The 21068-nt window shown below is 36.2% G+C and overlaps 3 protein-coding genes across 3 annotated transcripts in view; 1 reads left to right on the top strand and 2 right to left on the bottom strand.

Annotated features, from left to right (window-relative positions):
* Positions 1-2484: 2484 nt before the first annotated feature.
* On the bottom strand, positions 2485-4192 carry LOC136818027 (uncharacterized). Its single transcript, XM_067074395.1, has 2 exons — positions 3013-4192; positions 2485-2580 (listed from the first exon to the last, which is right to left on the bottom strand). Exons 1-2 carry the CDS (start codon positions 4120-4122, stop codon positions 2500-2502), a joined length of 1191 nt encoding a protein of 396 aa, XP_066930496.1. The 5' UTR covers positions 4123-4192; the 3' UTR covers positions 2485-2499.
* LOC136818002 (uncharacterized) overlaps positions 4137-21068 on the bottom strand; it is a 28426-nt gene continuing 11494 nt past the window's right edge. Inside the window, exons 10-21 of the mRNA XM_067074371.1 lie at positions 20828-20893; positions 19599-19710; positions 18846-19022; positions 17558-17633; positions 16939-17056; positions 16405-16454; positions 8027-8144; positions 6638-6744; positions 5278-5306; positions 4596-5173; positions 4203-4281; positions 4137-4171 (exon numbers count right to left, since the gene is read on the bottom strand). Coding sequence (XP_066930472.1) covers positions 4137-4171; positions 4203-4281; positions 4596-5173; positions 5278-5306; positions 6638-6744; positions 8027-8144; positions 16405-16454; positions 16939-17056; positions 17558-17633; positions 18846-19022; positions 19599-19710; positions 20828-20893 — 1545 coding nt within the window. The remainder of the gene's footprint in view (positions 4172-4202; positions 4282-4595; positions 5174-5277; positions 5307-6637; positions 6745-8026; positions 8145-16404; positions 16455-16938; positions 17057-17557; positions 17634-18845; positions 19023-19598; positions 19711-20827; positions 20894-21068) is intronic.
* Positions 10150-13010, top strand: LOC136818026 (uncharacterized). Its single transcript, XM_067074394.1, has 3 exons — positions 10150-11137; positions 11783-12085; positions 12724-13010. The coding sequence occupies exons 1-3, from the start codon at positions 10150-10152 to the stop codon at positions 13008-13010; spliced, it is 1578 nt and encodes a 525-aa protein (XP_066930495.1).

Below are 21068 nucleotides of genomic sequence, written 5' to 3'. Positions count from 1 at the left end.
CTATAGCAACCCCCGACCTCTATCGTGTCTGTAAATAGACCAACCAGTATCTGCGGAATTCAAAATTCATTGAACTACGCAACGTTTTACCTAAGATACAGTCTGTCTTTCTAACCTCATATTATTATCACTCTCTTACTACCTTTCTGTGAAAAATCGTAGTAAGGTCTCAAAGACCCTCCACAAATAAATTTATTGTAGAGCTTCGTGAAAGATAAACATCAAGTTTTGCGGTCATTCATCTCTTATACCAGCTCTCCTCCATCACCCGTCAATGACGTCATGTATAGCTTACCTTGCATTTATTTTATAAGAAAAGATTATGTAGTAAAACACTTTATTACTATCTCTAAAAGTTGCTTCTCAAGAGAAAAGCTGATGAAATTCCGTCTCTATGGTGGTAGACTACCTTTTTTACGGGGGGTGTTGGTAAAATACATTACTATCACTATATTTGGAGGTTAAAAGCTTGAATTGATGGAATCGCTAAATTATATTCATAAAGGCTAATAAACCTTCCATGAGCACCACAGTTTAGATCTTAGATGATTACCATGGTTACTTTTGTATTCACTGAATATTCGCACTGAATAGAATTCTTATTTGTCCTCACGGTATCATTTCTATGCTCTCCCAGCTGGCACACAACGTTGTTTCAACGTTTATCTAACGTTCACTACGTCCATATAACGTTAGATGAACGTTGAAACAACGTTGTGTGCCAGCTGGGTTGTGATAATAACGGTATCATTTATGCCACCGTAAATTCTTTCCGTGTTTTACTGTAGTCGGTGAAGCCTTAATGTTCTTAACTTGTTCTTAATCTTTTGCCTTCAAAACGATATGTTCTTCTATAGTATGTTCTTATAAGAAACGTGTAACATCAAACGACGTTGTTGTGTGGACGTTCAAAGAACGTTGTCTACTAATTGAAATAAGATCATATGTTATTTAAAAAAAATAGCTTATGAAATTGAATTAGAATCTTAGAATGTAAAGTCTACTTTCTAATACAACAATCTTATTAGAAACCACTCTATACATTTTTTTTATATAAGGAACACGTTTATAAGAAACTTGAGGCTGAAAATGGTCTGAGAAATAAGGAATTGTTAAGGACCTGCTCAGGCTGAGAATAAAAAATCAAGTTAAGAAACAGCAAGAGTTCAATTTGAACTTGCACACATTTACAACAACCTAAATAAAAAGACGGAAATTATTGCTAAAACGCCTTTCAATATTTCAAACAAAAAATGTTGATAAAGAAGCTACACACTTAGCAAATTCAAACTTAAAAGCTAAGTAACTAAGGAACTCAATAAGGAACTTTGAAGCTGAAACTCTCTGGCAAAATAAGGAACTCCAGGCTCGGAGCCAAGTTAAGGTTCCTTATAAAAATAAAAACGTGTAGCTAAAAAAAGGTATTTATGACGCCAATTGGAGATAATAGTTTCCATGGTGACGTAGATTGCGCCATCATTACTTAGAATTTGGAAGGGAGCAAGTTGAGCAAGCGTTTGATTAGTTTCTTTGGAATTTGAGAGGTTTTTCCTTCTTTTATTAATGGTGATTTGATAAAATGCTTGTTAAGCGATTATTGAGCGTTTTGACGAAAATGATTGTAAATAACAGAGATTGTCGCAACACCCTCCTTCACAGGGAATTGTGGGTATTTTGATTACGATAATATGGCATGCCTAAAATTCTCCAGAAGAAAAGAAGCTAAACTTGAAGAAGACTAGTTTTGAAACACAGAGTGGCCAAAAAACATGGTCTAACAAAATTGTGCTACTTGGATGAGCAAGTTAGATTCATAAGTGTCCAATAAAGAAGTTATAATCAGTTGCTCAAACTTAATTTTTTTTGAGAATTTTAAAGTAATGACACTCTACACCAGGAGGAGGCGGCCACTCAAGGTAAACGACCTACCGTACGTGCGGTCCTCAGATCTTCAAGAAAATGCCTCGTAAGGCCTAATTTTTGGCCTCACTTTCGGTCGTTTTTGAGTCGAGTGCTCTCCCCCGGCACATCAAGAGTTGTTAAAAGATATCTCCTGTCTACACCACCAATATGAACTTGATTGCGTCCTTGATAAATTGTTGTCTGTTTTATTGAAGTGTATTGTTATGCTATAAACATATGTCAAAAAAATAAATTATTTGTCTAAAAATTAACTGTACAAAATTTAAATCGAGGTTCTGAGCATAGTTTATAGGTAAAATTTTTTTAGAGAAATCCAAAATGGAAAGTAAATCGTCGATAAAAATGTCGTTTTCTTTAATGTACATACATGCTTTTCCTTTAAAAAATTATGAAATTTGGGCTAATGCTTGTCTGTTCTTATAAAATTTTCAAATGGGGTTCAAATTCAATATTTTCTTAGTCATTTTTGAAATCTGAGACTTGGATTACTTTTAATTCATTCTTAGGAAGCTCTTATAAAATTGTGAAATTTCTTTATATGAAATATAATTCACTCCATTCAATACTTTTTGCAGATCACCAATCTCCAAACTTGTTGTTGCATTCCATTTCGATTTCATGGCTTTCAAGAGAAGATCCTTCGCTTAATTGATAAGTCTGAAAAATAAAAATTTGATTGGGAATTCTTTAATAGCGGAGTGGCTACTCGAACTAGCACTAAGAAGACAAAAAAGGCCTAAGTGTTTATCCAAACTAAAATCTTAAAAAATCATGGTGTTAGTTTAAAATATTGATAAGATTGCTATCATTTTGAAGGAAGTTGCTAACGTTTCCAGTACTCCCACCAAGCACAAGACGTGGTTCCAACTTATATCTAAGCGTTGTATTGAGGTTAAACACAGTAGGTTGGATGTTGAAACAACATTGCGTGCTTTTTGAGTAATCTCATACCTTGAGTAACTGCAACTTTTTTGATTTAACTGAAAAAAACGAGCGCGCTATTCAAATCCCTTTTGTTGACCCCCACCCGTAATCATTATGTATAAGGTGCCATGGTCAACCCAAAACTATCAGCAGAGTTCAACATACCTGAACAAGTGAGTCCCATGACGTGTTTGCTGATGACAAACTCGATGAGTCAGATGAAGTATCAACTCTGCTCAATGTTCGTTTGCCTCGATTTTCCCGTCTCATTATACGTTGTCTCGCTTTCCCGATATTATCCGTCTCACTTGACACTTTGAAGGCTTTCTTTCGTTTCAGTTTAGATTTTCGTATAGCACCTGCCGTTTCGAGAGGTGATTTTAAGTTCGGTATAAGTCCTTTGTGTTTGGATAATGGAGACAAATCATCATTTAATCGACATTGTTGACGTAAAGCTATATAGCTCTTCATGTGTCGTGTTTGGTTGCGATTTCCGCTCTGTGTTGGAGAGACTTTGCACTCTCTTGCGCTGTAGCGTTTTACACGGCAACCTGAAGCTGTAACTGTTGTGTTCTCTAACATAAGTTTTCTTAAGGGTTTCATTGCACTAGAAGGTTGGGTACTGGAGAACCTGTTTCTCTTATTTTTACTCTGTTTGTAGTTGTAAATTCTCTTTTTGTGGTCACTCTCTTCATCTGTAGAGACGTCAGTTGTAGATACGCCCCCAAGATCCAACCTCCGCCCATACTGGTAACCTTTTTCTTTTGTCTCGAAGGAAACAAATAAAAGTTCTATATATGTTATACAACAAAACTCGTTGCATTGAAAGCCTTGGAAACCTTCCCGGGTAAAGATATGGTCTCTAAAATATTTGCCAGTGTTTTTCAGTTTGATTTGATCATACGATACATCGACCTCAGAATTACTACCGCAATAGCTGGCTTGTGAGGTTTGATAACCTGTGTCTTCTGAAGATCCTGCATTGACCCGCAGTTGTGTATTCGGAGTAGTAGGATCATCACTTTCAATAAAAATGCTGATGTCAGCCATTTTTTGATGATGTATAGGTTGAAGACGTAATCTCTGTTGGGAATCCAACAATAAGTCGTCATAATTTGTCTCGATGTCTGATACAATTTGATTAATCGAGTCCAGAGTAGAGTCTGTACACGCGTCTAAAGCGTCAAAGGAAATTCGCAAATAGCGGTTCGAGTTTGTGAGAGTTTGACCCATGTAAGGAGTTTCAACGTTTTTGCTAACTGGGAATTCATTCATTGAGTGAGGAGAACTTATAGCGTCTGGTGAGAACAGAGGTCGGTGGTCACTTTCATTTATGGTATTGTTTGGTGAGTGGCAAGACAAGGGTGGCTTTAAATGGCGCCCGATAGGCTTTTGGTCTTGCGTGCTTTCCATTTGATCCTGATTTGGTGAAACCTATACGGGAAAGAATTAGTTGCAGATCTAAGAGTTATCAAAAAAGTTCACCGAGAAAGAAGACATCCTATCTATTTCATTATTCAAAGGAACTGTGCAATTTTCAGCATATTGAGTTAATACTTGGTTGAATGCCCAGGGGTACTAGGTTTGCGGGGTGAATGTCTCCGGGCCAAAATTCGAAAATTGACCCTTAGCTAGAGAGAGGAAAAATTGGCATTTTTTGGACCGTTAGAGATAATTTTCTCAAGATTTTTGTCGACTGGTAAATTACAACGACTTTAAAGAATCACATGAATATAGTATATACTTACCAAGTTTTGTTTTTCTTCTTTGATCACTTTATAATTGATCTTTTCTTTCGACCATTCCATTTTCTCGTCTGCTCTCCATCGAAAATATCTCTCGAATACACCACGACGTTTGCGCTCATGCGAACAGATCTCACTTATCGCATCCGTAGAAGAGGACGAACTTTCTGATGAGTTCTTTCGACGCAGGCAACGTTGCTGACGAATCATTTTATTTTTCAGCAATTGTCTTTTAAATTCTTCGTGAAGTCTTTTAGTGTTTCTAGTATCAAACTCTGAGTTGGTCAAACAATCCCAAGCGTGCTCCCATTCTAAATCTGAGGGGCTTGGAGTATTATGGCTAGCTTGGTTGCTACCTCCGAAAAAATTTTGCTTCGGTATGCATTCACTTGGTTTAGTTATAGGAGGTGATTTTTTTGTTCGATTTTCATATAGATTTTCTGATGAACGGCTCTGTCGTTGTCGTCTTTGAGGATTGGCTGCGTACAGATTCTTTTTAGGTGAGCCGCGATATCGTTGATTAATTTCTTGTGTTGTGAATACATTGTCTTTAGGTAAGACTGGTTTCTTATCTAAGATGACTGTAAAAAAAGGTACCAGTTCAAAAATAATTTTTATAGAAGCATAATTAATTTGGTAAATTAAAGTTTAGAAAATTTTAAACAAAATAGGATACCCAGCTAACCTACTTGACTTTTCTTTGGTGATTTCGACCTGAAATAAAACGTATTTAGAAATTATTTGTGAAATTCTACTTGAACCCTTTCAGACCATGTTCAAACCATAGTATAAGAAAGCCGCGGCTGGAATGATAACATCTGAATGTCTGTTGTTCTATCTCTGTCGTATTTGATGACTATTTGTTGATCAAGAAATAAGTAATGTAGCATCTTTAATGGTAAATTTTATTGGTTTGTCGTTAATACTTACTTCCCTCTGTGCGTTTTAGACATTAATGATATGCCCTTGATAATACACTTGCATTATAAAATCATTGTGCAGGAAAGTTTAACAATAAGAAATTTAAACAAGCACAAAATGGCTGGGTTGAAAGAACTCAAAAATTAATAAAGTGCCTCGAAATGCCTTCACAATATTTCAGTGAAATCTTTTTAGAAATCAATGAAATGGTACATCAAGATAATTGTTTGAAAATTTCAAGCCAGCAAACTAACAGGAAAGTTGTCATCTTGAATATAGTTCTTATAATTCTAATTTTGGCGAAAAACTATCGTTTCCACAAAATACCCCTAAAATTTGTCCAAAATCAGTTCAATTGTTCTATTGGGTACAGATTCAAAGATATCTATCAATAAAAAAATTTGTGAAGGAAAATAAGAGAAACATTTCAAAAACTATCTACCAATAATAAACTGACAATCTTGATGTTCTTATAAAGCTCGGAGACAGAGATAGAACAAACTTAACTGAAAAGACAATGCAGTACATATTCCAGCCGCGGCTTTCTTATACTATGTTCAAACGTTACGGTATCGTTTCACTCCGAAATGAAACGGTTCCGAAACACTGTGTGAACGTCAAAATTCGAAACGTCAAAAATAAAGACGTTACCAAGCAAAACAGATCGAAACAGTTTCGCTCCACTATTTTTGTCGGAACGAAACTGCTCCGTTCCCGTGCTTCGACACGTTCCAAAATTAATATGAACACTTCCTATCCGTAACAAATATTATACCGGAGCGATACAAAATCTTAACGTCTGAACATGGTCTCAGTCACGTGGTAGCAAGAGGCAGCAAACGTGAAAAGGCGCTCATTTACTACGAAAATCGCGTCATTTCACAAGTATCTTGAATTGTAATGGGTAAAAAGTTTTTTTCTGCTCGCTTCGCTCACAATTCAATAATCGCGTTAGAGGGGGCGAAAATTTTTGCTTGTCCACCCTGAAAATCTTTCCCACCACACCATCGATCCCTCTGAAAATTGAAATATTTATTCGATAAATTCCTTATAATAGTCAATGTAATTCGAAAATTTAAGTTTTAAAATTGCTTCGCCGACACATTCAACTTACACCAACTTACCATGAAAAGCAAGTGTAAAGAACACCCAATGTGAGCACAATCATCAATGGTATACCAAGCCACATTATTGCCATTGTGTGCTCTTTGATCTCTTCCTTGGCTGAAATCTGAAAAGAAAATATGTCTTATATAAGTTAGTCAACTTCAAGTAAATGAAATTTTACTAAAAGTCTCGGCGGTATTCTTCAAAGAAGACTGACTGGAATAAGCGTTAATGAGGCTTTCAATGGAGACAAAAATTCAGCTCAATTTTCTCACTTGGGATACTATTTAGGCCAATTTATTTAGTTCGGAGAGATCTGTCAGGTCTTTCAAAAGAGGCCAAAAATCGCAAAAATCGTTTCTGTTTGCGGATCCTTGTACGTCGAAAGAATATTCCGCTGTATGATCAGAAAATAGAATTGGTATACCTTATTACACGAATATTACTAGTCGAATATTACGAATTGAAAAATTTTGTGTTAATAAAAACCCCCTTAATCAAAACTAGCCGCTCTCTGCTTTTTTCAAGGAAACAGCCGCTGTTTCCTTGAAAAAGCAGAAAAAAACGTGTTTATTTCAGATCGTGCAAATTTCAATTTAAGGGCTCTGACCATAGTGAATTTCTCATAATTGCCGTGTTTAAAATGTTTTTTCTGACTGATGTAACCAACAAAACTATGGCATGTTATACATTTTCTGTTAGACAAACTATTCCTGAATCCGAAAATTTAAAAATTGCATTGAAAAGATTTGATAAAGAAGAAAATGAAGACTTTTGCGAGGAAGAGTATTTCAACTTTGAAGAGCTTAGTTTCGGCGAAGAAAAAACATTTTGAAAATTTTTTCGCAGTAGATGGTGTATCTTTTACCGAACAATAAAAATTTTTGCGGAAAATTTTTGTAAATGCTTCTTTGTCTCGAAATCTTCAAAATAGTGGTTTTTCATCAATTTTTCATCTGGATTTTGCTTAAAAAAACAGTCATAACTTTTGACACATCTTTTTAGAAAAATTTTCCGCAAAATTTAAAATAGTTCAATTCTTTGCGGACAGTGTAAAGAAATTTTGAAACAAAAAAGTTAATTACCCATTAAAACTAAGCACTTTTTGTAAAAGAGGGTGATGCAACATATTATTAACATCTTTTTAAAGTTCATAACGTCATTTTTGCAATTAAATTCTTAATTACTCTTAAGGGATTCGATTAAAAAGCAATTTATATAGGCAATTCTTTGTTAAAAGTGTTAAGGAACCTGAAATATAACTTTTATGTTCAAATACCAAAATCAATTTTTGGACTATGGTCAGAGCCCTTAAATACTTGCCTAGTAATATTCGTATAATAAGGTAGCTAGGAAGTACATTCTAAAGAATATAATTTTAACAAGAATTAATCTGAGCAACCTACCTTCTCCTCTTTAGTACTGCTTAGGATGGCAAAATGTGTGAGATGATGGCATTGACAAACAGTGACCGTTCTGTTGCTGGTGATAACTTCACAACCTTCAGTAGACCAGCTGCCTCCGCTGAAATTGAGTAAAACATAATATTTCCTTAAAATCAATAATCGAACTTTACGATCATTTCGAAACTTGTATGTCCACTTTAGCTGGCTTTTGTTTAATGATAGAACTTACGATAACCACATGGTTCCCTGGAAGTTTGCCTTTGAAATTGCGCCCGGAAAATGAGGAAACTTTCTCCCTTGGAAAAAATTACACTCATATTAGCTGACCAATACTGAGATTATTTTTAAAAGTCGTGCGAAAGCCTCGGGCACCAGATTGGTCTGATTTCATCAGATATAGTGACAAACGTATATTTTTGTCCACCTAATTTATTCTCGAGCGATCTAATATTATTAGAAATGTCATTGTGTCGATTATCCCTCTTATTCGAGCTGTAAGAATTTGAGAGAATTTCCCAAAGTTAATAGCGAAGTTAATTTAAACATATTAAATCATGATGGTGAGCGGAAATAACAAAGGCAGCCAGAATAAGGTCTTAAAGAAAGATACAAAATATTAATTTTGTAGAAAAAAGATTGTTTGTAATTCTCTGCCCCAGACAAAATCTTTCACAACGTGTCACAGACCTTGGGGGACCCTATCTACTGGAAGATTTGGCCAAAATTTTGTCCCCGGTAGAAAAAAAATGGCCTACAACATCTACCACACTAAGAAATTGGCTTTGATTTCAACTTGTTTCAAACTGACAAAGGTGCAATCAAACCCACTGAATCTTTAGAGCTGGAAACAATAAAATTTCTATTCCCATTTGGATTTCGATAGGAATTGGCTTCCCAAAAGTGAGAAAGTTCCACCGGTGGATAAACTCCTCAGTTCCTCAGAGGATAAGCTTTAATGTCAAAACAATCTCGGAAATTATTTTTATTGAATAGATTGACTTTTGATAAATAAACCGGCAAAAGCAAAACGTACGACGTGCTAAGTAATTTAAAGTGCTTTTCCAGGCTAAAGATTTGAAATTATCCAATTATTCCCTTTGATTGTTTGTAATAAAAATCCGGAAAGACTTTCCAATAATATTAGACATAGAATGTAATTCTTTAATTTCATAGTTAAGTGCACTAGTTTCCGGATTGTCCCACTTTATCACATCCTGTGTGGAAGAGTAGATCTGATAAACTATTTTGTCATATATTAGAAATGCCATTGAGTTGATTATCCCTCTAATTCGAGCTTTACGCATTAAAGTGTAAAAATATGAGAGAATTTCCCGAATAGCGAAGTTGATTTAAACATGTAAAATCATGATGGTGAGCGGAATTACAAAGGCAGCCAGAATAAGGTTTTAAAGAAAGATACAAAATTTTAATTTTGTAGAAAAAAGATTGTTTGTAATTCTCTGCCCCAGACAAAATCTTTCACACCGTGTCACAGACCTTGGGGGACCCTATCCACTGGAAAATTTGGCCTACAATATCCGAATATCTACCACACTAAGAAATTGGCTTTGATTTCAACTTGTTTCAAACTGAATAGACGAAAGTACTCTCCAAAGCCCCTGAATCTTTAGAGCCTGGGATAATTACTATCACCATTAGGATTTCGATAGGAATTTGCTTCCCAAAGGTGGGAAAAAGTTCCACCGGAGCACTGAGATAGTGGTGTCTGGGTTAGCAAGCAATAGCCAAACTCCTTTCGTTCCTCAGTGGATAAGCTAATGTCGAAATAATCTCGGAATTATTTTTCTTGAATAGATTGATTTTTGATAAATAAACCGGCAAAAGCAAAAGGTACGATGTGCTAAGTAATTTAGAGTGCTAAAGATTTGAAATTATCTATATTCTCTTTAATTGTTTGTAATGAAAATCCGGAAAGAATTTCCAATTATACATTTAGACATAAAATGTAATTCTTTAAGTAGTTAATGTAATTCTATTGTTAAGTGTTAAGTGTACTAGTTTCCGGAGCTTCATTATAATGCCAAAGAAAAGCTATAAATCTTGACTGACTTTGAATAAATGATATGTCTTATCTTAACCTAGCTGCTGGATAGTGAACAACTATGGAGATTTTGCGTTATATTTTACTAATAATTTCTGTGTTCAATATTTATATTGAGAAAACTCATTGTTTTTACTGTACACCTAAGAACCATAATTGTTGGCCGATTTCTGAGACTTGGCAGAGGCTCCTCAGTGATCGCTTGGATGGAAAACTTCACAAATTTACACCTTCTATTCTTGAAAAGTGTTCCGATATTAGTAGCTCAGATAGTCTGAGCAAAGCTGCAGATGGAGCTTGTATGCAGATTCCAGATTGTTCAAAAAGGTTTTGTTTGGCTAACGAAACGTCAAATTTGCCTTCGTATAGCGTAGAAGCAAAGACTACACAGGATGTGATCCATGCTATTCAGTTTGCAAACAAATTCAATATCGCTATTACTGTCAAAACAACAGGCCATTCTTTTTCTGGTTCAAGTTTTGGAAGAGACACTCTTTTAATTTGGATGAGAAATTTCCAAAAGTTCGGACAAATTTCAAATGATTTTTGTGATTCTTGTGGAAAAGTACATCCCGCTTCCATCAAAATGGGTGGTGGTCAAACATGGAGAGAGATTTACGGTAGACTTGCTGGTACTGATTATAATATATTAGGAGCTTTGGCAAATGTGATCTCAAGCTCGGGTGGCTGGCTAATGGGTGCCGGACTATCACCGATGAGTCCAAACCATGGCTTGGGAATCGACAATGTGCTTAGATTTGATGTCGTTTTACCAAATGGTTGTCTCGTTACTGCAGATGCTTGTCAAAATACTGACCTTTTCTGGGCGCTCCGAGGCGGAGGTGGCGGGACTTTTGGAGTGGTTGTTTCAACACAATACAAGCTTTTACCGAAAAATCCCTTTGTGTTTTTAATATTCAACATTGTGCCAGGAACACCGATTGAAGTCGTAGACAGTTTCATTGACTTGTGGGTCATGAAATCACCTCATTTGGATCAAAGATGGGGCGGTTATTGGAATACCACCCTAGGAACGTTCATCTTTGAAGGTATTAGCTCTTATATTATTTTGTATACTCGGGAAGGAATTGTAAAGGTCGAGAAACATTTGGCTACGGTGCACAATGTTGAGAGTTTAATCCCCGGCTGGGTCATACGAATGACTTCACACTCAGTATAAAATGATACTCGATGCTTTTTTGCTTATTACTCAACAATTAAGAGTAGTAATTAAGAGAGAAATAGTGACAGTCTTCCTTAAAGAGGAGTCTTAGCGTTGCGTTTGACTGTGGTCGTACACTTATCAATAACCTATTGTTTGGGGTGTATATAAACTATAAGGTGTAGTATTGTAGTGGTTATCAATCTTGACGGCCGTCCAGGTGGACAGGGTTCGATTCCCAACCGGTGATGTGATTCACTTGGCAAGTGAATGTATCTTCACCCGGGCCAACCCATTCCATGTGAGGAGAATTGGGTAGACAGAAACTTGAGAAGCCTGTCGGTGACTGTGCTAGGTATCGATTCCACAATACATCGTGGATAAGGCGAGAGTGTGTAGACCTTTTTCCCTGGTGGTTCACGCCGGATTAACTCACGACCCGATCAGAAAAACTGTGAGGTAGTGTCTCGCCAAGTAAGGAGAAACCAGTCATTATCATAATAAACTATTGACATTTTTTGAATGATTTTAGGTTCAATGGAGGATGCCGACAAAACTTTTTTAAATGATCTACGAAAATGGAAAAACTCCATCAAACCAAAATATCATGAGAATATCATCATACAAGTTCAAGATGGATTAGATGGAATATCATCAGCCAGCTTAGCATTAGATGGATTTTGGGGATTTGACAGTACAGCAGTGTCAGCTTTGACAAAGAATTCTGGGAGCTGGTTTGTATCAAGGAAGTGGGTTGTCGATGACGAGAAGAGAGCTAGGAAATTTTTAAAAGATATTGCCAGGAGTGGCAAACTTGTCCTCAGTTACATTTTAGGTATGTTTTAGAATTATCTGATATCCCATATAATACATCATATATAACCATTACCCATGCATCTTTTAAGAACAAAAATTGTGTATTCCAAACTTTAAAGGTGTTAACAATTTCTTCGATTTTTAGAGCTTTGAAATTAGCATTAACATAACTTTAACAACCAGAAAACTCATTATATGTGACAAGAGCAAAGACCAAATTATAATATACAATGACCTGAATATATAATGGGTAACTCAAGGTTAGTTAGACGAATGAAAATACTATGACGCAATTTGAATACGCCTGTTTTGATGGACTATCCAGAATTCACAGATCATCTTAGGTCTGTGTGGTTACCCTCTGTCACGCTCTTTTTTATAAGGAATTTTGGCCGAGACCCGGCAGTTCTCATTATCTTTCTCGGGATTTTCAGGCTCAAATTTTCTTTAAATTGTTCTAAAAATGCTTACTTGTTGGTATTTATTGACGTAAAAGCGTCATAAAATCAAAACGTTCTTAGCCATTTCTGATATCTGAAGCTGGAACATTTGTTCTAAGGTCTGGACCAAAATTCAGTCTCATACTATTATGAAATAATTCTTTTAAAAAAAGTATGTAGTTATTTCAGAGATTTCAAAATTTTCTCTTTATTACAGGAGGCGAAGTAAGCCGAGTCGGAAAGTATGAAACATCGGTGAGTCCTCACATCAGAGACGCTCTTTGGGAGATGCAAACCTTTGATGACGGCATTTTACAGTTCATTCGGAAAACGGTGCCCGATTCAGGGTCTTGTTACAACCACGGTAGCAAAACGGAACCTGATTGGAGGAGAGCGTTTTGGGGAGATAATCTTGAACGACTTGAAAGTTTGAAGCGTAAATATGATCCTTCAAATCGATTGAATTGTTGGCATTGTATTGGATATCAAGGATCAGAAATTTAGGAAAACTCTTAAATAGGTTTCATGTTTTGATACCATTCTGTTTTGGCAGGAAAATGAACTTAACATAATTAATATTTCGTAAGATTTCATAAAATTCTGCTTAAAAGGTTAATAAGATATCTAAATTTTCTTACTATGAAAACTATTGTCTCGAAAAAATCAGCAGAAAAATTATCCTTCATAGGAAAATCACACTAAATTTTCATCCCCACTAGAAAATAAACTAAAAAACTAAAGATCTTCACCCGATCTTCACTGTATTCTTTGAGCAGCAAACAATAGTGAGTTTGTGTATTTGCACGTTTGCACAGTTTGGAATAACCCGAAGTTCTAAACCGCAAAATTGAGAATGGTCAAAGTGCTGATTTACCGTTGTCCTCGGCTGGTCAGCATCTAGCCAAATTAGAACCTTACCGCCTCCGTCGTAGAAAAAAACACACATACACAAACTCGCTAATAGAATCTGGAGTCCCGACCGACCAGAAGCTAGGCATTTATTATCATCGTGTCCCCTATCCCCTTTCCTTCATTGTTCTCCTTGGGTCAACGAGACAGGGAATATTGAGACTGTTTTTAATTTATAAAACAGATTTCTTCAAAATCTAAATTTACTTGTGTAAGTCTTTCTTAGTTTTAATTGTGATTGTAATCTTTAATATTTTGAATTTAATCTTTATATACTGTGGTGAAGGAAATTTTGAAACATTAATAACATCTATATAAATAGAACATCATCCATTTAAATCACCTCCATAACGAACCCATTTAGGGGCTTACTATGTATGCGCAGGGACATTAACGACAGTTAAATAACCAGGCAGTTAAAGGTAAATAACTTCCGTCCTAACGACACTACGTTACGAAATAACCCGAATCGAGGAAAGGTATAGGGAGAAAGGAATAGTCCGGGAGCTGGGAGGAGGTCAACTATGACAGTCATAGAGGCACAATCAAACATATATCATCATGTAGCACTATGTCTGAAGTTTCCGAATTTACTTGTTTGCCGTCCGAAATTTTCTTGTAGGTGTCTATTTTACAGACCAGAACGCAAAAATTCCGAAATTATTTTGACGTCAACCGTCATTACTAAATCCCTTATTCCGTAAAAACAGTACAATGCTGAATAATGAAACTTGGGACGCTTGTTACTCTTATAATAGGCTAACTTTTCGTGCAAGTTTCGTATCTTTACTTTAAGTAATACCGCTGATATGAGCAGAAATACGTCAAATTTTCGTCGAATTTTCGTCCTCTACCGACTTTCGTTGAGAAAGAACGATGTTATCGTCTGTCAAGATTAGTGCGCGGGAAAATAAGATGCAGGATAGGTTAAACCCGTTATGGCTGTAGAGGAAAAATGCCGCGAAAGGTATGAATAATACGAATTATATATTAATGTAGACAACAGCTACCCCCGAAAAAACTCCCGTCTTCACGTTTGTTCGTCTTAGATGAAACTCGTCTTAGACTATAGCATAGTCTAGAGGAAGAAGAGAGAAAAAGAGAAAGGTCGTAAAGTAGCGCGACAAAATCTTGCGACTACGGTTCACGTCGAATGGCTCATGTTTGAAATGAATTACGCGATCAAATATCACGTATCTAGAAGATAGAGACTAATATTGATTTTCTGATCTCCATTTTTGTAACAAGTTCTAATTAAAATAACTACTTCTTTTTTTATTTCTCACTGTGGAGATCATACTTGTCAGAATTCTTGTGTCTTAGCCTTTCTATACGTTCAAACATAACATAGATTGCGCATTTTTGCTACCAGTGGACTCGGATCGTTTGACACACCCTTTTTAACTTTAGTCTTAAATTTAGGTATATTTTACCCGTGTCACACTGGAGGTTTCGCCGAGATCTCTCGCTAGTTTGAATTTTGACTACTTTTTAATAATTCTGTAATTCGAGCTTATTCTCAGTTCCCGTCAAGGAAATACACTCTTATAAAAGACTTTCTTTAATTCAAATCTCTCTGTTATTCGAACAAAATTTTCCTTGCTCTCGAGCTTTGGCTGCTGACATTCACCAACGAATTTGAATTTTTTCACTTGAAATCAATCACTTGAAAAATCCCTAAAATCGTGAATTTCCCTAAGTACCCCCCCCCCCCCCCGGGGTTATACAACGTTGGAAAGATATTTCCAAGGAGATTAATTTAAAGCTTTTTTCACATGTACGTAAAATTTTACTTAAGACCTTGAAGGGTGGGGAATTTCCCTAAGCTTACGTAGTGTTTTAAGGCTTTAAGTAGAGTTTGTTTACGTTCAAAAAGTTCACGTAAGACCCTTTTAATCAACAAAAACTCTACATAATGTCGGGGAAATTCCCAAACGACAGTCTTACGAACGATTTTCCGTAAGGTCTGAAGTAAAATTTTACGTGCATGTGAAAAAAGCTTAAAGGATGAAAAATGAAGAAGAAAAATGAAAATAAAGAAAAGGGAATTTTTCTGGATTTTTTTTTTAATCATGACTTCAGGCTATTCAGAAAATTTAAACGTTGTTGATTTTAAAATCTGTGTTCAGATTTTTCGTATCTTTCTTGGATGTAAAAGTACAGTCCTTTGAAGTTCATTTTTGAAGGTCATTTTTGTTGTTTTTGGTCATTTTTGGCCGTTCTAGGCCTACGTCTGTAAATACACCCTGAAACCTGTTAAATTTGGCTTGGAGTTTTCAACCAATTTTTGAGGTACACGTAGTAGATTTTCCAGATTTTTTTGAAAGAGAGAAATCCAAGCTTGTCAACATGAAAGCCTATGTGAATTTGTAAGACCTGGTTTTAGCTAATTTATCAAATATCTACTAGGATGACAAGTCAGCCGAGTTGGAAAAGACAAAACATCGATCAACCCGGTCATGAGAGGTGCTCTTTGGGTGATCCATACTTTTGATGATAGTATCTTAAAGCTTATTCACCAAATGGTGCCTGATTCAGGCTCATGTTACAACCACGGCAGCAAAACGGAACTCGAATGGAGGAGAGTGTTTTGGGGAGATAATCTTGAACAACTTGAAAGTTTAAAACGTAAATATGATCCTTCGAATCGATTGAATTGTTGGCATTGTATTGGATATCAAGGATCAGAATTTTGAGGTCCTTCTCTTTTGGTTAAATCCTGATCACAACTTTATGATCTAATTTATTTGCTTTTGTATGTGTACGAGTTTAGCATTTGTGCTAGACACGATTTTAATTTCTTTGAATTTTATCTAATATTGATTAAAAATTAGCTTGATCCAATTTTTGAAAACAAATACAAAATACACCCCCTTTGATAAATTGAGGCAAATTTACAGAAGGTTTTGACTAGATTCTGGATTATTTTAATCGCCAGATAGAAGTTAGAAGTTTTTGGAGATCAATTTTATCTTAATTTGGTCAATACCTGTTATTGAAGTCCCACCAAACACATTTTGAGCGATCCAAATGTTGTTCCTGTAATAAAAGAATGATTCGATATATAGTTGACGACAAAAAAGACACCCCTGTCTCATAGCCCCGCTGGAACTTTTCGCCATAACAGGGATAAAAGTTTCTAGCGAAATCCCACATGGGGATAGAAAGAAGAGAATTTAGCGACGGGAGGGGCTGAAATCAACTCCCTCTCTCCAGCTAGTTACTCACTCTCCAACGTAGCCCCTATTTTAAGAGATTAGTTTGCTAGTCTAGCCTGTTTAGTGTAGTCATCCTTCGGTACGCACTCCAAATAAAGCATTTTTAGAAATGATGGATATCCAGAGGGAATGATCAAAAGTACTTTTGCAAATTGTTGGATATTGTCGAATTTTTGTTTCCTGATTTTTCCCTGATGATGAGTTTTATTAACAAATGAAATAGTTTTATAAGGTGGATAATTGGGACAAGCAACTAATCTTCATGCCGGAATTATGACAGCCTTTCAAGTTGGTGTTTATCCTACCTTTAGATGATGAAGTGTAATTATGACTGGTGATACGAGCACTTTCAGAGGTTTGGGCTCCACTATGCATGACAATATGTTGCTATTGACAACAAACCCGTCAGTAAATGTGACAAACCTTAAAGAAATATGTGTAAATGATTACATAGAGGTGGAATAGAAAAACTCCACCAATTGGATCAGAACCTTACGAACTCATGGCCTTAGGGCGAGTACGTGTCATGGGCAAATTAGTCAGCATATGCTCGGAGATTACATTATAACTTCCTTTACAGGGCCGGCGAAACTGGGGGGCCGGGGGGCCATGGCCCCCCACTTTTTTTCTAAGAAAGGCCCGTCGGCGCCAACCATGGTGGCGCCTTTTTAGACACTTACTATTTGGCCCCTCCACTTTCAAAATTGATTCGCCGGCCCTGCTTTAATGTCAGCTTGTAATCGAATTTTGTGTAGAGATCGGATACAGTATCCTTGCATTGATACAACTGAATCTCCATAACTCGAACACTCACGGGCAACATAAACTTGTTCATGAGATTTTGTTGACTGAAGGAAACTTATTCGAGTTATGGAGACATTCGAATTATAGAGGTTCGAACTATGGAGACTTTAATGTACTTACTTTTGTGACTTCCATCGATGTGGTAATAGTTGGCTCAACGATTTGTAAACAACACTTGAAACCATTGTCAAACGATCTATGAAGAAAAGTCGAAGTCAATCTCTTTTTTAGCGGTACTTAGGTGAAGCAGATGCTGGGTGTAAGGACGGCAAGGGTTGGTCTTTTTGACCAATCAAAAGACTTTCCACGAGTTACAAAACAAGAAAAGGCTGAAATAGTTACAAAGTTCGGGATTTCCCCCTTTTGGATCTTTTTAGAGTACGAACACCATGAGAAGTCAAAAAAAATCTCTAAGGGCAAAAATAATTTTTCGGAATCGTCTTTTTAAGGGTCACTTTTCACCTCACTAATTACTCGCTTTTCACAGGTCTGGCCTGTACATACCTAACGTTGTCCAGCCCTAGTAGCTCTTTGGAAAATATTAGGGATTGGCGATAAGCAATAAAGAGAATCGAACCCATTGCAAGCACACCCAGTGTTTCACTCATAAAATGTATGTGAAGAGTCTACAATTCAGTTGGCAAACAGCATCACTTGATATCAAATATAAAACACTAAATAGAGCTACTCTATCTCTCCCTAGCCAAGGCGGAATAATGCACCATATTTGCTGAAAGTAGACCTGATAAGTAGAAACCTTGTAGAAGTAGAAACTTTAAAATTTCAAGTCTCGTGCAAGCGAAGTCAATCTATTAAAGATTTGAGTGTGATTTTATTTTAGTTAGGAACGGAAAAGCTCCGTCTAGTGTTTTATATAATATATCTCTAAACATCTATTTGATCTCCATAAGATTAAAGTTGAAACTTTGCGTGCCAACTAGAACCTTTTAGTGGTTTTGGTTTTTAAATTAAAGAAGTTTCACTACTCACTAGAGAAATCCAAGCTCGTCAACATGAAAGCCTATGTGAATCTGTAAGAACACCCCTGTCTCACAGCCCCGGTGGAACTTTTTTCCACAGTGGGGATAAAAATTTCCATCGAAACCCCGATGAGGATAGAAGTTCTATTGCTCCCGAGCTTAAAATATCCAGTGGGGATGATTTCGGACAGCAAATTTTTGCATTGAATTACCAATGGGGATGAAATCAAAGTTAATTTCCCAGTGGGGCTAAAATTGTAGGGTATTTTGTCCGACAGGGATGAAATTTCAGTCAAATCTTTCGGTGGGGCTGGGGTCCCAGCGAGGGTCCCAGCGGGTCTGTGACACAGGGGTGTGAAAGAGCTGGTTTTAGCTAATTTTGATATTTATTTAGCGGTTTAGTTTTTAAATTAAAGAAGTTTCACTACCTTTGTCGAAGAGATTTTTGGGTAATGTTATAACATCCTTTTTTCGATTCCAGTCTCCATTAACATGAGCATAATCAGGAAATATGTATTGTTTTGGTGAAACAATTTGTTTTGCTTGCTTTTGTTTTGTTTTGGGGGGTTGTTTGTTGTCAAGTGTGATTTTACCGATTGACGACACTATAAAAAAGAAAAGAATGTTTTATTACGCCGAATAAAGTCTAAAGCAGCACCAGGTTACTTAGAGGAGGCACCCAACGACGCCCATTATCACGCCATTACACCAAAAAATATTTTGAATCGCGCCTCAAACAGACAAGCCACTAGAGACCTCTTAAAACAATATTCGACTTTTTTCATTTATCGCTCGGTTTTGAGAAAAGTTTTTGAAAAAAGATTGACGCCATGATAATGGCCGGTTTACACTTTGAAAAATGAGTGGAATAGTTTTTTTATAAAGCGTTTGGGTTAACTGTTCTCGTTCTGTCCATATCAAAGTGGCCCTCCGTGGAGATAATCTTTAGTGGCCTAAAAAAGCTATTAAATACGTCAGCGCTCTTTAATTCGACGTTCTACTATTCAATACGCTTCATCGTTTGATAATTGAATTTCACCGTCAACTAGAAACTCTCCAAACGACGCTCTTCTATTCGACACGCTCCCTTATTCGATGAAAACCCAATTCCCTTTGAAAATCGAAGTAAAGGTAAACACAGGAGGAATTTTAGGTGTATTTATATACCATAAAATACTAACGTATTGATCTGGTGACAATGGTCTTGATCTTGTTATCATCTGGTAATTTCTTTGTTGCATATATACCAAGTTTATCTAATGATTTCATGACTTTGTTGTGACATTGATTCTCCTAAAAATGATTCTGAATTTAGCCCGTATTTCGATCAGGTTGGCGTTTTACCAAGCGAGTAGTCCAGGTTCGATTCCAAGAGGTGTCATGTGTCACCTGACCCCCTATGCTATACTATACTGTTACCACTCGTGAACAGAGCCAATTCAGCTATCTATCTAGTTAAAGCATAGTCATTATAAGAACCACCGGTCTGGCAATGTATTGTTTTAGCTTTTTGTTCAATTTTCTTTGCTTACAAACAAAAGACAAGTTGCGATTTGCATACTTTTTGATCACATTATCAAAATCTCCCCTTGAGATTGATCTTTTTTCTAATCACATGATTAAAAAGTTTGCAAAATAAATCCATTTAGGTACGTAAGCTCCATCTTTTAACAATAAAAAGAGATGAAAGTCTTCAGACCAGTGTTTTTATAATGACTATGGTTAAAAGGATACCACTAAGCACTTATTCAATTAGTGGGTCAATCGCACCGACTTGGCTTTACCATAAGTGGCTGCGTTTAGACCAACTGGCATTTGTAATTTGGCATTTGCTCATGAGGGATTCGATTTTAATAGCTTTTCCATTGTATTTTCTGTCATGGTATTTAAGGAATCGTCTTTTTAGAGTCATTACTGAAAAGGTGATTCCCTCAATTTCAACTTTGACAGATCAAACAATGAAAAGCATGGAATTTCTCAAAAACTGCAGTCATTAAGACTAAAACCTTTTGCCGTAGGGCTAGGCTATGGCAAATCTTGCAAATTTTACAATCTATAAAAAGAACGGAATAAAAAACGTGCAAATACTTTAAAAAATCAAAAATGTCATTTTTTCCCTTTGTTTTGGTTCCTTTGTTTGATTTGAAATGCCAGAAAAGGGGATTCCTTTGCTTAAAATGGCATTTCAAATGCCAACGAAATGCCAACACGCTGGCATCATTAGGCATTTGACAAACCGAACAATTGCGCGGAACAATAGAATTCAAAAGAATACTGCAAGCAATTACAAATGCCAGGCTGGTCTAAACGCAGCCAGTGAAATAAGAAATGCTATAAAAATCTTTGGGCCATAGGATTAGCCAATGTAGCTTCTCAGTTACGGAAATGATTCCCCATGTATTCAATGTACCTTTATATTATTCCACTCGTTAATGTTGGCGTCATCCAGAAGATTACTGATGATTTTCGTAGCTCCCTGAAATTGAAATTGAAATCAAAATTGTGAAATAGTTTTAATAACCACCTCTCTGCCGTATTTCTTAACTAAAAATCCTTCATGGTACCTCTTTTATTTTATTCAATCTTGAGAATTAGACAAAGGTAGGTGATATCATTAGAAAGCTTATATTTACAATCGTTCTATATGATTA

This window comes from Clytia hemisphaerica, unplaced genomic scaffold, assembly GCF_902728285.1.
Source record: "Clytia hemisphaerica strain Z4C2 unplaced genomic scaffold, Clytia hemisphaerica genome assembly, whole genome shotgun sequence".
Taxonomy (NCBI): domain Eukaryota; kingdom Metazoa; phylum Cnidaria; class Hydrozoa; order Leptothecata; family Clytiidae; genus Clytia; species Clytia hemisphaerica.
This window is presented reverse-complemented; position numbering and strand designations above follow the sequence as displayed.

Excerpts from the sequence above, each read along its gene's own strand:
- LOC136818027 (XM_067074395.1), bottom strand. The coding sequence starts at position 4,122 with ATGAATGAATTCCCAGTTAGCAAAAACGTTGAAACTCCTTACATGGGT. Across the intron at positions 2,581-3,012 it reads CATGGGACTCACTTGTTCAG|ACTTATCAATTAAGCGAAGG; the intron begins GTATGTTGAACT and ends TTTATTTTTCAG.
- LOC136818026 (XM_067074394.1), top strand. The coding sequence starts at position 10,150 with ATGGAGATTTTGCGTTATATTTTACTAATAATTTCTGTGTTCAATATT. Across the intron at positions 11,138-11,782 it reads AGGAACGTTCATCTTTGAAG|GTTCAATGGAGGATGCCGAC; the intron begins GTATTAGCTCTT and ends GAATGATTTTAG. Across the intron at positions 12,086-12,723 it reads TGTCCTCAGTTACATTTTAG|GAGGCGAAGTAAGCCGAGTC; the intron begins GTATGTTTTAGA and ends TCTTTATTACAG.